Source organism: Neodiprion virginianus, chromosome 3 (assembly GCF_021901495.1).
Source record: "Neodiprion virginianus isolate iyNeoVirg1 chromosome 3, iyNeoVirg1.1, whole genome shotgun sequence".
Lineage (NCBI taxonomy): Eukaryota > Metazoa > Arthropoda > Insecta > Hymenoptera > Diprionidae > Neodiprion > Neodiprion virginianus.
This window is the reverse complement of record NC_060879.1, coordinates 26,552,948-26,569,666: the sequence shown is the minus strand read 5'-3', so window position 1 is coordinate 26,569,666 and position 16,719 is coordinate 26,552,948. Positions and strand designations below refer to the sequence as shown.

The 16,719-nt window shown below is 39.5% G+C and overlaps 1 protein-coding gene across 1 annotated transcript; it reads right to left on the bottom strand.

Moving 5' to 3' along the window:
* Positions 1-1,045: 1,045 nt before the first annotated feature.
* LOC124299964 (fatty acid synthase-like) lies at positions 1,046-15,504 on the bottom strand. The gene is made up of 16 exons (XM_046753455.1): positions 15,134-15,504; positions 14,725-14,975; positions 13,691-13,922; positions 13,031-13,449; positions 12,369-12,662; positions 11,713-11,923; positions 11,388-11,548; positions 10,925-11,242; positions 9,981-10,788; positions 9,483-9,881; positions 6,898-8,867; positions 4,826-5,657; positions 4,239-4,717; positions 3,892-4,146; positions 3,436-3,690; positions 1,046-3,277 (listed from the first exon to the last, which is right to left on the bottom strand). Exons 1-16 carry the CDS (start codon positions 15,315-15,317, stop codon positions 3,131-3,133), a joined length of 7,215 nt encoding a protein of 2,404 aa, XP_046609411.1. The 5' UTR covers positions 15,318-15,504; the 3' UTR covers positions 1,046-3,130.
* Between the last annotated feature and the right edge of the window lie 1,215 nt (positions 15,505-16,719).

Here is a 16,719-nt window from a genome sequence, read left to right as displayed (position 1 = left end):
TAAGCACAATATCAATTATTGTCGAGTTAGGTGAAATTCAAGCAGTGCCATTCAATTAAATGAATGTTGTTTACATGGCACCGACTGAATATAAAATTCGTATTAGCCACGGATCGGTGACCGAAAGCCATTAATTCAGAGGGCACATTGCAGAAATGACGAAACGAACAACAGTGGACTTTCGCCAGAATGCAAACGTCAGTGAAATTGTACGTGTTATTGTTCGTCGGCTGAAACGGCGGGTTGATATTTTTCTGGTGTCTAGCTGCACAGCATAATTTTCGATGAATAACCAACGTGTTATTTTCTTTCCTGTTTTTTTTTTCGTTCGGCTCGAGCCCGATCTAAAGTGGGAATCAGTCCGCGGAGTCTACACATCAAATACGCTGATCCCTGCTATATCCTTAATATTGTCTCGATGTCATAGACTCACGCATGCTGATAAACACAGTTGTGTTACAGCGATGTAACGCGAATATAATCGTGAGTTCCTATTTTCCACTTGAAAAATGTTATTGTTGCAATAATTTACCGATATTTCTATGTACTGTGCTCACAGAAAGAATGACGTGTCGAGAATTATGTTGAATATCCATCGATTTATAGCGTGTGCAAAATACTGTGCAACGAAACGATAACATTACTGGAACGTAATCTTTGGACCAAAATTTTTTCGTTAGCAAAATTACGCGAAGCTCCAACATAAAAGATGTCGTACAATAACCTTCGCATCCGTGTGACTTACCAAAAAAGTTGGTCACATAACGCGTTACGTATTACAGGTTACATTTTTGTAACTCAGGAAATTTGTTGTGATAACGTTGAGGTTACATCAGTTATCCACTGAGATGGCGTTATTCAATTACAGGAGATCCTTGAAACTTTCCAACGGTACTGTTGGTGCACTGACAAAAATTTCATTCGCTACCGGTACCGGTACCGGTACCGGAGGATTCTCGTAAAACGAGCATCAGTAATATAACGATTCACGTACTGTTGGAATTACAAAAAATGTGGTACGAGTAACACGAAGTATGGCCACAACTTTCAATATTACTATACGTTTACTGATTGTTGGAACATTAAGTTGCACTGGCATTAAATTATCGTTACTTAATAGAAAATGTAGTATATGAATGATCATTATCAGCGAGAATAGTGACACTATGAGCTAGCATAGCTCTCCTAATAACATCAACAAAGCAGTAAATCAAAAATTCAATACTCGATTGTTATATTTAGTATCCATTCTTGAAAGAGCGTGCTTATTTTGCTCGATTCCTTTTTCAGTGGAGAGAGGCTTCTGACTAAGACCGATTACTGAATGAACAAAGATGTTTTATGATTACGATTTTCTCCATTGTGGTGAAAGAAATCATTAAGAGAGCTTAAATGCTTAATTCGATTATTTTTGCTAAATTATCCGTTGTGTCTCTATTAAGTTAGCTATTGTTTATTATATAGCGTCCGAAATCGAAAGCCATCCAACAACGTACGATGGATGCAATACTTGCGTTGTACATATTAAAGCCACAGGAAATGGCAGTGTCAATTGAGTCAGGTCTCTCTACTTGAATACAAGTAATCATCTGTCACGGCTGCCTAAGTGGCACTCGATTGACGCACGTCTGAATTAATGCCAGCAGGAAATGAAGCCAATTAATTGGAGACTCATGAATAAGGCGTATTTGAACCCAACAGCTTACGAAATGTCAACCGTACGTCTACAAATGGCCGTTAGGTTATCAACTTATAGTCAACAATGTAAAAGTCGTCTGTAAACTTAGGAATTGTAATAATTACGGAATTCTTTTCATCCTGTTACCTTCACTGTGCCAAGTTCTAGACAATTTCCAATTTTAGTTACGGCTTTGTCTTCAACTTAAAGTTTTTGAAGGCATGCGTCGACACATGGTTTGCCTAGCTTCGACTTTTCACTTATCAACATTCATTATCACATGCTGTACGATCAGACCGTCACCGTCACCGTCATCGTCTTGTCGATTTTCTACCTGCTCTGAGTAAAAATTTTTCATTTGTTAATAGTACGACGGTTTTAATTTGTCACGAACAGTTGGCATTTCGACAAGTCTGCTAACTGAGATGAAATCGCTACAACAAAAAACATTTCACGCACAAGTGTGTACGTTGAAATTTATATCTTTTTTATATTTTTATTATTTATATTATATATACAGGGTCTCTATAAAGAAATGGCCCGACTTTTTGCTTTTGATAGGAAATAAAATTCTGAGACGAAAAGTCCTCTGCCATATTCGCATCTGACCCATAGATGATTAGTTATTAATGAAAATAAGTAGCGAAGCAGATGCACGCTATAGCGGTAAGGAGACGGGAGGGGGAGTTACAGGGGAGTTACAGCCCATGAAAGTAAGGGAGCTTTCACAATGGAAAATAGCATCATTTTCACTATACATATACAGGTATGTAAGTGCACTGTTTGTCGAAACAAGAGGGTATCGGCATCACGCGGATCAATCCTACAGGTGAATAATTTTGAGTACATTCCTACAGCGGCGGTCGTACAAGTTCGCTTTTACAAGTCACGGTCCTACAAGTTCGATTCTCCAGATTCGTTCCGAAGGAGGACGATCGATTCTACAGAAATCATTTCTACAGAGCAAATATTCTACAGAATATATTCTGCAGACTCGTCTCTACAGAAATGTTTTCCTACAGAATATTTTTATTTAATCGTCAATTTCGTACAATTGGATTTAATCTAATTTAATTCAAATTATTAGCGTTGAATTTATGTATGAATTGAATGTGTGTTGTGTCAAATGTGTATTATGTTGGATGTATGAAACTAGAAAACTATTCTGTAGAACAATTCTACGGATTATTTCTAAAGTGAATTTTGAATTCCTTGCTGTAGGGAAATTTTTTTTAGAAAAATATTTCTGTAGAAACGAGCCTGCAGAACATATTCCGAAGAATATTTTCCCTGTAGAACTGATTTCTGTAAAATCAATCGACCTTCAGTGAATCGGGTGAAACTAACATAACGTGTAAAACTGCCAATTGTAGAAATGAACTTGCAGAACTGATCCGTGTAGCACCGTTCCTCCCGCTGCTGTAGGAGAATATATAGGCGTGTGCAGAGTTCTCAGTTCTGGGACAATGCTCCATTTGGCTCGCATATTTCGACATCTTCGAGGGAATCTCCATCGATAGCTGCTGCACACATGTCATCGTCCAACATCGTAACATGGTTACCTTCCGCGTAGCATATTTCTACTTTCTTGCAAGTGATCTGTGAATACGATATCAATAATGTTTATAAACATTCTTATGCTATAATTCCAATAGCGTGTTCAAACATATTAGAGATCGTGTGTGGTAACCCACATATTATTACAGTTGTCAAGATTTACACTCGTGCGACAGTGCGATTATTAAATGGACTCTCACCAATCCCAGACCGTAGTCTTCTGATATTGTGCGTACGGCTTGAATCGTTGGTTTGATTAAGGTTATTGGTGTGTTGAGGCGTGACGGTGCGGAAAAGTTATAACTCAGGACAGCTTTGACTCGATTGTAAAATGATGAACACATGGCTTGTTGGTCTTCTATAGTGAAATTCAAATTTCTATCCGCAGGTACATTGTTGGTAAAAACTGTCAACTTCTCCTCCCAGGTGGAACACTTTTTTAACTCTACGGCCAGCTTCAAACAGAAAAATACAATTGTCTCGAAATACATAATTTTACGAAATTATTTTTAATGATAGAACACAACAGAGACGGAACTCTCGAAATCACAGTATAAGGTATTCGTCATTATTACAATTGTCATACAACATGGAACGACAACTGTGCAGTTGAAAATGATGAATGCCTGTGCAATATTTATGGGTCAAGTCGTTACCTCTGCCCTCTTCGATGGGTCAACCGCATCCATGAATTCCAGTAATAACAGAGATTGCATCTGCGCGTCGTCGTCAACGATGATGTGTTCGCTGCACAGAGCCTTCATGTAATCAGGTGAACCATCGATCAACACTAGTCGACCGCTGAAACCTTTAGACTCCAAGTGTCTTACAATCTCAATGGCGACCAAAGATCCAAAGGAATACCCAGCGATCACAAAGTTGCGACATCCTTTATATCTGGCTTCGACATGCTGCAAATTTTGAAAGATGATTGATAGACGGTGGAACTTCTTCGAATACACTACACTGAAAATCAGTATCCCGTATTACGAAAACCGCTTACTGGGATGAGATAGTCAGCCAACTTCTCAATTGATCTGATATTTGAAGAAGCTATTCCGAGCTGCAAACACGTTGTTGGTGATTTCAATTTACCGGTCAAAGGCTGCAATACAGAGTATGTTCCTTCGATTCCGGGTACTATGAATATTTCTTCTCTTTCATTGTTTGCGCCAGTCGATAGAGGGACACAAACGTTTTTGTCCTGGTGATGATTAGTGCCCAGAACTCTTAGAAGCAGTTTCATGCCCGCCAAGTTTTCATCAGTATCAGGCTTCAGCTCTTTCCTTGTTTCGCTTTCTGTCGCCTGTTTCATTGCCATTTCCTGCAACTTTGCAAAATTGAGACCACGAATGTCCGCTGCTGTTAGAAACACTTCAAATTCACGTTCCAACGTCTGTTTGATTTCAACTGCCATCATTGAATCCATTCCAAGCTCTGACAACGGTGTTTGCAGACTAACCGTTTTAAGGTCTTTGAGTCCTATGAAAAACTATGAGTCACAAATTTCTTCGCATACTTGGAATTCAATGAGAAAATTTTCAGCAATCGTAAGCAACCTATCAAAAATAGCATAAGTAAATGTCATACCCATTATATCGACGACTGTGTCGAGAATGTTCCCTTTGGCGCCACCAGACTTTTTCTCAGCAACTACCATACTCGACACTACTGGAGAATCTTGATTCAAAAAACCATCGAGTTCTTGCAGACAAGACAATATTCTTTGTTGCAGGGTACCGCCGACAATAATTTCCTTGTTATCTTCCTGCATTTCAGCAACAAGTCCGACATCGCCGACGGCTCCCCATTGTATGGCTAAGCCGGGCAACTTTTCTGCTACTCGATTTTCGCATATTCTTTCCATGACGGAATTAGCCATTCCGTAGTTTGTTTGACCCGCATTACCTCTGCCACAAGATACCGATGAAAATACCACGAATTGCCTGAGTTGCGGGCACAGCGTTCTCGATAATTGATCCATCTGCTTCGTGGCCCAAGCCTTCACTCTGAAAGACTCTTCGAATGATTCCTCAGTTTGGTTTTCGTAAAGGGCATCCTTGAGTACAACAGCCAAGTTAAAAATTGCGTGAATCGGTCCAAGTGACGCTGCTTCTTGGAGTATAGCCTCGCATCCCTCTCTCGTCGAGGCATCTTTCCCCACTGTTATGATGACCTTCACTCCGTAACTTTGCCAAGTACTGATTCTCATACGTTGATATCCAGAACTGACTCCTTTACGGGACGTGAGGGCTAATTTTTTCGCTCCGCGAAATACGAGCCAATCGGCCAGCTCAAGACCAAAGCCACCCAGGCCACCAAGAATGAGATAACTGCCATCCTCTGAACAGTGATAACGGGGTAATGCGGAAGGCAGAAGAGACTGACACGCTGCATCTTGGTCACGAATTTTGATCAGGACCTGAAAGTGTGGGTTGAATAATTAAGCTCCGGAATGTAACAGCAACCGACAAATTGATTTTTGTTTTGTGCTAAGGTTGCAGTAATTTTTCCGTAAATTTGCAGTACGAGTCGTAGGCGAGCGTGAGCCGAAAACGAATATTACAAATACACGAGGCAAAAGAGACAGCAGGTGTGGAAGTGAAAATATTTAAAAATCCGAAACATCAAAATTCCGAAAGGTCGAAGATTTTCAGTTCTCTGAATTTATCACTTGCTGAAATTTCAGCATTTTCATCTTTCGTTGTTTCAGATTTTCGATATTCTTGCGTTCGGAATCCTAGTCATTTCATTTTTCGATTTTTCTGATTCTGTACACCCACTCGTTGAGGAAACTACGCTGTGTGGATATATTTCAATTTTCAGCAGTTGACTCTATCGAAACTCTATTTTTCGGAACTTTGCTCTGTCGTAACTTCAATGTACGGAATTATGCATATCGGAACTTAGATCCGTCTTGCTTCCGACCACTCGAAACTTTGTTGTTTCTCAAAAGTTTAATTTCCTTACTTTGAGTTTCGCCATCAAATAATTCGCATTACGCGCTTTCGGAAGTTTTCAAATACGGAACTTCATTGCCGCCCCAATTTTTCGATAGCTGATAATTTTATGCGGACCTACGGACTTATTTATCCCTGCTGCACCAAACACTTCAGAGATTCACCGCAATGCTGATTCGATTGAAGGAGAAGTAAATCCTTTTAATATAATTGTCAAAGAAGAATCAAAAGTTTCCAATACGGTACTTTGAATTTTCTATGATATAACAAGGAGGGTTGGATTCAGTTTGAATGAAGAATAAAGCTATCCGAAGGTGAAACGTTTTGTTATAAAAATCAAGCTGGAGCAATTGATTTCTTCGTACTGATTATAAAAAAGTTATCGCGCTCACTTTGAATGAAAGTGTATAAAAAGTTCGATGAAAATATTGTCATACGTAAATAAGTTATCAAGTCATAAAACTTTAATTTTCCAGTGATACGAACTTATGCTTCTATGGAATTTTCCATGCAACGCAGGGACAAAATTAGCACTCGTGGTAGTTACAAGTTGAATAACGTTTTTTCCGCACCCCTACAGGAAATACTACGCGATATGTATATCGTCATAATGTCACGTTGTTTTTCAAAAGCTATGGGTTATTGATCATCTTTACGTTGATTTAATCATTGATGTGATATGATATATCAAATGTATCAAACCTTTCCAATGTGTTTCCCGCCTGCCATGTATCTGAAAGCCGCTTCAGCCTTGTCCATTGGAAATACAGTCCGAACGAGTGGTTTGACAGCACCACTCTGTAGGCCTTCGGTCAGCATTTTCCATAGTAATTTTTTCACTTCCGGAAAGCCAATAAATAAATTATCCAACATGATCGCATGAAAACTGATGCCCTTCAAAAAGGCTTCCATGCCCAGAGGATTGTCAGCGGCGAGATCGAATTTCCCAATCTCTAGAAATCGTCCACCAGTTGCTAAACACCGAACCGATGCCTGTAACTTTTCCTCTGCCAAAGAATTTAGTACGATGTCCACTCCTAGTCCTTGCGTTTTCCGAAGAATCAGTTGCTCGAAACTCGTATCGCGAGAATTTCCGATATGATCGTCATCGATTTGTGGAAATTGTTTTTTAATGAATTCTCGTTTCTGTGGTGTGCCGACCGTTGTAAAAACTTCACAGCCTTCGTAAAGTGCTAAAGTTATAGCTGCCTGCCCTACGCCTCCGCTTCCAGCATGAATCAAAACTTTGTCTTCTTTTTTCATCTTACCGATCCACATGAGCGCCAAGTATGCTGTTCCATAAACAACTGGAACCGTAGCTGCATCTTCTAGAGTCCAACAATCCGGTATCGGCCAAGTAAGATATTTCTCACCAAAACATAGATTCGTAAACGCTCCGGCCTCAATCATCCCCATAACGGCGCGACCATTTACATCTCTTCCGGAGAATTCGATCCCATACACGTGACCTTGTACCAGTCTGTTTTTAGTGATAACCTCCGGTGCTAGTTTTCCAGTGAGTAGCATAATATCTCGGAAGTTTATCGAGGAATAATGCACTTGGATGATGTCCTTGTTCTGGTCGTTGGGCTGAATTACACCTTCGAACCATTGAACAGAACTTAAATCACCACGTATACCCTGACTCAGTCTAGTATGGTAGACTGGTTCGGGAGCCAACGGTTTCAGTGGTAAAAACCGATAGGACCCCCACACTCTTCCGGGACGTAGAACATTCAACGCCAAACCCAATTTCAACTGTTTGGCGTATAATGGATTTTGCAGCGAGAACTTTGGAGCTTTGGAATCTTGAATCAACAAACCTTGGATCACTTTACCAACAGGTTCTCTGCGCAAACAATTTACGAATCCCATGAGTCCACTTTGTAAATCTTCCTCGCTAAGAAGAAGTACTCGATTAGTGGTACGACCAGCCTTTTCATTTTCCGCCTTCAAGGCAATCTGTAAATTGTCAAGCCAGGTGAATTTATGATTGTCAATTTTTATAACAGTCGTCAGCCCAGGCAGCTGTTCCTTCTTACGCAGCAGAATTATAAACTCGTTGGGTGTACGTTTTTCGAGGACGATGTTAAATTTTTTGTCCATTGATTTCCGTATTATTTCAAGATCATTATCTAGCGGTTCTCTGGCCAGCATAAAACTACCGCCGTTCATAGCTTTTTCCACGTGTTTCAATATTTCTCCATTCTTGCTTGAGAAGAGGCCACGAGTGACGATAAGGACAGCATCGAGTTCACCGGACAAGTTTTTTGGCTGGGATATTTTGATACTGGGTGGTAAAGCATTTTCCGGAAACTTGGTCAGGGGTGCAAAGATATTCAAATCAGCTTGGAGTAACGGCAAATTGCTCAACACTTCTTGAATCAAAGGAGACGTCAAATTTTCAACACATGCATCATCTTCGTCGTCTATCAGTTCAACTGTTTTTACTCTGATACCAACATGGTTTTCTAGAGCTATCTGTACAGCGATGCAAGTTATCACTTTCAATTCAGCGTGGGCTTGATCGTGATGAGCTATAAATTCATATTTTTCCAGAACGGGATCTGCAGCCGGTTTTTTTCGCGCTATCGCATTGGCTCTGAGTCCTCGAATTTCTATTCCACCAGATACGATGATATCCAAATCTTTGTAAACTTGTACAGCAAATTCTAGAAAATAGTGATGAAACTGCAATTATATAGTGATTTAGCGAAAATTTATTGCAAAAAGGCAATCAATTTCTAGACAAGTGATTTTTTCACCGAGACCATTCTCAGGGGTAAACTTGTGGAATATGTTCTTAAATTTCCATTGAAATTAAGCCCCGTTTCAAAGGAGTGATTTCTCGTACTGCTCTATGGACGATTCACCTCGAAATTCATCGAGATTCAGGAGCTTATCTTGAAATTGAGAAATGGTCCCCCGTATTTTTTTCACCTGGTACTATTCAAGTGTAGATAATAGATGCATGATTAGTCATTGAGAAATTGTAACACGAAAAAACATTACCATCATTGTGTGAAGCACGCACATGTATTATATGATACACCTACCCCCGAATTCATGAACGTCCTTCAAACGTTTAAAGAACTTAATATATAACGGTCCGTTATAATCTTCTGTTTTTATTGTTTTTCATCTTAGGAAACTTATAAGCAGCATAAATTGGACAGGCAACCACGAGAATAACATTATATTATAACAGGCCCTTATATGTTACGCCCGTCAGACGTTTAACGCACGTTTAAGAATTCGAGGGTGTAACAGATAAAAACAATTTGAACCTTTTTTGTCGCCAGGCATCAAATTAAGATAATGTATGTGCATCTTTGTATCGATCACCAGCTTCCGTATAGCCGTAGGAACAAATAGTCCTCGAGTGTCGATTCCAAGGATTTGTAGTTGTAGCATGTTATCCATAAAGGCTGCCCAATTTTTTTGCCAAGATATGCGGCCTCTGGTTCCTTTTAAGGACGCTGCTGTGAGACCCCGGCACAAGCCTGTATATTGGTAGCCCCTAAGACGGAACTCTTTGTAAATATCTCTGCTCGTTAAGGCAAGTTCCTCTTCTTCGATGTGTAGTACATCAGTTTTGACACGTTCCAGAGCTGGGTTTGAAGCGACACGGATGACACCCGTAACGATGCTGACATCACCTTCAGTAACTTCAAACCTGCCCGACCCTGAGTAGGAATAAATATTAGTTACTACATGCTCAAATATTTGTCAATTAAATTAATTTCTCCGTACAACGATTACCGTTGCGTGACATGTGATCTTACCTTTGTGAATCATCAGCTGCAGTGCAACGCTACCTGTCTTAGGAATCGTGGTAGCTCGGTGAAATTTCACATTTTCAAATACCACCGAAACTTTCAGGATTCGATCCCCTTGCATCATTTCCACAGTTTGCCAGACTAACGCCAAGTAACCGGTCGCAGGAACCAAATTTCTTCCATCAATGATGTGCCCTGACATCCATTCAAACTCTTCGTCGAGAAGGCCGAAGTTTATAATAATTTCTCCTTTATCTAGTTTATCTTGCTTTCGCAAACGAGCGACAAACCAGTCTTCTGAGTGTTCCCATCGCAACAGTGGAGAAATCATAGGAGTTCCTCGACTAACTGGATATTGAACATCGGGATATAATTTACTTAATTTGGGACATAATCCAATTTCGTACATTTTTCCAACAGCGTCAAGTAAGACGTCAACATTGTCACAATTCAAGTATCTTGTTAGACCAATATTGGTCACTTCGTCTTTTGACGATCCTCGCAAAGCGAACGGAAGCAAATTATGTGGTGCCAGTTCAATAATTACTGCATCGTTTGGCAGAAGATGAGATATTTTTTCGAACGAGACTGAAGCGATCAGATTTCTCGAACAGTATTCAGCTGAACATGAACGAGCCGAGTTATTATTCCAGTTTTCATGAGATACTGAGTTCAGCCATTTTTGGCTGCAGGGTTTTGGATTAGGAATAACCTTGTGCAAATGAGCCAATAGTTTTTGTGTCACTGTCTGTACTTCACCACTTTTGTAGACGACGCTACCGCGAGCTTCGGCTCTGACAGGAATATTATTAGCCTGTAAGAAATCGATCATACTTCAATAATAAATTAACAATCATTATTCAACTGATTATATGACTTTGCCAGTAAGAATGCAAGTAGGAAATTTGTTTCAATAAAATTATGAAAGATCCTCATTTTCTAACAGTTACCTGTAACTTCGCAACAAATTTAGTCATAGAATCTGCAGGTCCGCTGATTACTGAGCATTGAGGACCATTCGAGCAATCTATACGTATGTCATGCGGACACAAACTCGTTAGTTCGATGGTGTTCAGCTCCACAACTGCCACATTCCCACAAACTGCTCCAGATTCTGTTAATACTAGACCGTGGTAGTATGCTGCTAAGACCGTCTGTTCCGCGGTCAAGCATCCATCAGCGTAGGCACAGCCTAACGCTCCTGCTAAATAGTCAGTGACCTTATCCGGTATAATTCCTATCGATGACAGTAAATCCACTAAACCAATCTGTGAATGCATGAAAGTATGTCATCATGAATAGAGCAAGCCATTATATAGTATTGAAATGAAAGTAGAAAAATTATGACGAAGTGTCCTACAAGTGTCACGACCTGTACACCTCGTCATTATCAATACGAAGCAAGTACTGTACCTGGATTGCTGTTGTGCCAACACGAAACTTGATAATATCGTCGAACGTCTTCGGATTTTTATCAGTCAAAACTTGAACGATATCTATACCGTGTGGCTTCAGAGCGGTTTCGCACTTCCGAACGGCCTCAGCAAACACTGGAATTTGCAACAGGCTTCTACCTGTTGAATGCAAGTATAAATTGATTGGCGTCCGTTGCTATGCATTTCGTTCTTCTGGCACTAAAGTTATTGATGAAAAACTGGTGCCCTTGAATCATGAGCATTTCGTTTGATGGGCTGAGTTTATAATTTGCAAATGAATCGTTTATGACAGTGGTACTCACCGATCCCAGGCCACTGATATCCCATTCCAGAGAAAACGAACCATATCGGTCGCTTCTTACCAGAATAATATCGTACGTCTCGTATGTTGTTCTCCGCCACGCCTCGGGCTGGCAATATGGTATATCCACGATATTTATGACCAGCAATCTCTTCAGCATGTATTTCGTGAAAGAGGCTGATGTATTCGACATCCGCGGGCCTGCTTTCAAGCTGTAGTCACGGGAAGGCATAATTACAGTTACTATACAGACCTCGACTGCATTTAATATCTACGATTATCGAAACATACAATTTTGAGTTCAAAGTGCGATGGTTTACTGAAAAGACAGCGACTGTGAACAAAGTAATGCTGCAAGTACAAAATGATGTGTATTACTGGCGAATATGAGTGCTTGAAACGGTAGTCGGAATCGGTCTTGCTGGAAATTTCAATAATATACACAGGTAAGCTGAAAAAAACATGTGCTTTCGTCAAAGTAATTGTAAAGTTTCTTCCGTGTAGTTTTGTAAAGGTAAATGGGTATTTATCGAAATTGTAATTCACTTGCAAATGATGATAGTGTCATATAGATAGATGATAGATAATGGTGCGCCATTCATCAGACGCATTAGAAATATTTTCGGTACTGGAAATCAGTTCAACTGTATAACCTACGTCATTCAATAAAGTTGTCACCGCTTCTTCCGTCCGTCCAGATACGGCAACGAGTCTCGGCATGTCGTCATTAGGTGCACCATTATTGACCTTCTCTTTCGGATTTGATTTCAGCAAAACGTGTGCGTTTCCACCACCAAAGCCAAAAGAGTTTATACCAACGTAACCGCCCTTCCATGGCGTCGGTTCGGTTATTACTTGAATGCGGCCAGTCATCAATGCTTCGATTTCTTCGCGGGGCTGGTTATAATTTATATTTGGCAAGATGATTCCACTCTCCATCGCAAGTATCACCTTTTATGGAATAAACACTATATACACTATATAATTATAGTTTCAAGTAAAACAATACGTCGTCATTTCTCAACTATGACCTCGTGGAACGAAATTGACAATCACGTAAAGAATTATCAAGAAAAAATTTCGATTTTCTATCTTGTTTTTCAATCAAACAGAAGTCATCGAAATAAAAAATACGGACGGCCGAGCAGAATAACATCGTATACATGGATTTGGTTCAACTACATCGTATCTCAGTAATCCCCCAATTACCATCTCGTCTGGTTGATATAGCGTCGCATTGGTTTTCATAAAACTCCTCGAAATACATTGTAAATTTTAGAAATTTATGAGTTTTGAAATGTCATGAGTTACCCTTTTACCTTGGCGACGGAACAAAGGCCACTTGCTGGTTCGGTATGACCCAAATTCGACTTGACTGACCCAATTTGAAGCGGAGTGGTTCGTCCAGGGCAGAATACTTCCTCCACTGCGTTAACTTCGGCAGGATCACCTACTTTGGTTCCAGTACCGTGCGCCTCTAAGAAAGCTAATTCGGACGGTGAAACTTTGCACTCGTCGTAGAATTGTTCGAGCAGAACACGTTGCATTGTACTTGATGGAAAAGTGATTCCTTCTTGTTTGAAGCCATCGCAATTTGTTTTTGTATGAACAACATGAGCATACGAGCGTTTAGCATTCTTTGATTTTTGCATATAGATTGCACATAGCGCCTCACTGCGACAGTAGCCGTCCCCCTTAGCGTCGAATGATTTGCAGCGTCCATCGGCCGAAAGTACGCCTGATGGAAAAATGATTGAACTAGAGAAATTCTTTATTGATTATCAAGACGACACAAGTATCGCAGATTCTTGACGTGTAGCCTGATGTACAAGAACGTCTTTGTCCTTATCTCATGTTTCTCAAGAATTGTTCATTACACGAACTCCAATAACGACGTTTTTTTTTATACATTTTTCGTTAATGACTAGATCCACAGACACGTAAAAGTAAGACTCAAATCCAAGAAGAAAATAACATACCAAGAAGAAAGAACTGCTGAGATAGATGTGGCTGAAGGCATAAATTACATCCCACAACAATGGCGTCTTCACATTCGCCAGCTCGAATCGCTCTGTACGCGTGATCCATGGCAAACAAACTTGAACTGCACGCAGTGTCCATGGTGTAACTGGGTCCTGTACAACCCAGCCAATTGGAGATTCGATTGGCCATCATGGCACGACAGCAGCCTGGTATGCCTAATCCGTTGGTCTGGACAAAAACAGAGATCTTCTAAATAAGCGTTGCAACTCATTGGGTTTGAAGTAAAATTTGACGAAGAAAATCTCACTCTTCATAATGAGCACCTGGTTTAGACATCACTGAAATTGCTTGGGGACTTGATAGACAATAAAATGATACGTTTCTAATGGCATCAGGCTGTAAGCGCTATCATACGTTCTTTTGTTGTTAATAAATGCAAAAGATCATATTTTTTTAATCGTATCTAGGCTTAAGACATGACAATATGGTCGGAACCGTTGAAATCCAAGAAACAGTTTAATTAAGAAGATCGTATGTACTGATAGATACGACGCCCCGCTACCAACTCAACCATAAAAGCCTATGTTGACTAATTGCATAAAGTCCTGTCTAGGAAGAATTATTATTTTCACTTTTCATGGTCTCGAGTATAAATTTATCAACTAATAGCAGAAGGTCGAATACGCTTATAAATTCGACCTTGCAGTCCTGATGCTGATAAGGTTGTAGCCGCTAATAGTTATTATTGTTGTTCCAATATTCCCATAATTGACGATTTGGTCATAAAATTGACATCCTATTATATAAGTTCATGTCAGCTTTAAGTTTTTTATACGATTTAGACGTTTTAAGAGCGATTGCAATGAAAAATAACAAAATGACTCGTAGAAAATTGCATGTACGAACGATATGAAACTGTGAAATTTATCGCACAAATTTACTATGAGTGACGACAATACGTGTCGAGTATGAGTCGACGATAGCGGTATTCTTATTAAGGTGGTGATCGACTAGTGAATCTAACTCTCACCTGAAATTCTGTATACAACCATATTTTTTCCGTTTCGCTGTAGCAGGCGCCGACGAAGACTCCGGTGTTAGTTCCGCGAAGTTGGCGAGGATTCACACCAGCGTCAATAATAGCTTCGTAAGTATGTTCTAGTATCATTCTTGCTGCAGGATCCATAGTGTGAGCTTCTTTGAAGTGCATTTCAAAAAATTCCGCATCGAATTTTTCAATGTTGTTAACTTTCCCAGTTCGTTGGGGAATATCCGGATTTTCTGAGGATGATCGCAAATTTGATTAGTTGAGTTCAGGTTATTGAATGGAAACCTCAAGAGTTACACATCAGTAAAATTATGAAACTCCGTACTAAACAGGCATACGAAATTTATTCACTTTGCGATTAAATACTTTCATTTGAATTATTTTAATCTACCCAGTTTCCAGCGGCGATCATCGTCGGTGATGACGTCTACCTTGTTGAGAAGATTTTCTCCGAGACTCGTCAAGTTATTCGACTCTGGGAATCTTCCGGCAATTCCAGAAATCACCACATCTTCACCCGGTTTCGGGAATGCCAATTCTTCATTCCAAACACCGTTCAAATTATTACTTGACATGTTAGTGGTCCTGTACGATGTAAAGTGCTTTTATTAAGAGTCTTAGAAACTTGAGAATAATGGTTACCCTTTCGGAGTTGGCTACGTTTTTATAACAGTGCGCCCCACCAGCTTTCATTACGTGCCACGCATTAATTCATTGTGATGATGATTGTATTTACAACTGGCTGTACTGAAAGCGCGTTGCTTGCGAATTCCTGCGTTTCCGTCTAATAGAAGGATTAACAACACATTTTACTATCAACTTATTTTAAATATATTTAAAATCAACTTAAATCCACTGCACAGTTTTTAATAAATATTTCCCTGCGGCTCTTGGGTTCTTTTAACGTGCATTATCTCAAGACGAAATGAAAGAAGTTTCCATTGTGCAATGCACGTAATAAATATAAATAGATTTTGTAATTTAGGACGGGAAATTAGACAAAAAATACATTCATGTCAACGATCATCTGAAAAATGGAATGGTATCTTTATCTTGTCGTAGATCATGTCTCTTGAGGCAAGTTAATGCAATCACACATAGCATCAAACTATCCGCCTACAATATCCTATCACAGACACGGTACTTCGATTGGGCTATAAATGAGAATCATGAAGTTTTCAGCGTGTGCTCACCTTGCTGTTGATTATGGTCCTGCACCATCGATACTTAAATCGTATTTCAAGAATTAAAAAATTTTTGAAACCTAAATATAAGCTGTTATTTCGTACCTTGTAAGCTCGGTACGTGACGATCAATTTCATATTCATCGTATTTAAAAATTCTTGTATACTTGTTTGGCAAATTCAAACTACGCTTGGAAAGAAAATGTCCCATTATTTTAAACAAGATGTACTCAACTTTACTAATTAATCCAAGGACAAAATTATTTGAAAATGGAAAAAGTTGACCAAATTCGACGTTTTAGGTTCCCAAGAGGATGCTTTTGTCAGTCTTCACGGCAGAGTAGAATGTTTTGTTCATGTTTCATGCACTCCGATATTTTTTATCTTAATATTGCAATGAAACCTCTCTCAACCTAATTTTCAACAGTGAGTGAACGAAAACTGGTAATCCAGAGGTCACATCGCAGAATAATTACCAAAAGAACAATAGTGGTGTTTCGTCAAAATGCAAACGCTAATGAAATTCTACATGTTACGGTTCTCGAACTAGAAGAAATTGACATTCTTCTATTGTTTAGCTAAAGAACCGAATTGTTGTCCTTGTCGATGAATACCAAATACATTGTCTTTTTTTCTTCCTAGCTATCTAACTTTGCATATTAAGCATGCTGAAATATGCTGGATTCTTATTGTCTCGATGTCAGAGTGTCACTCAATAATGCATATCAGTAAAAAGGCATAGTTGCGACACAGCAGCACAACGCAAACATAACGGTTAGTTCTTATTACCCAC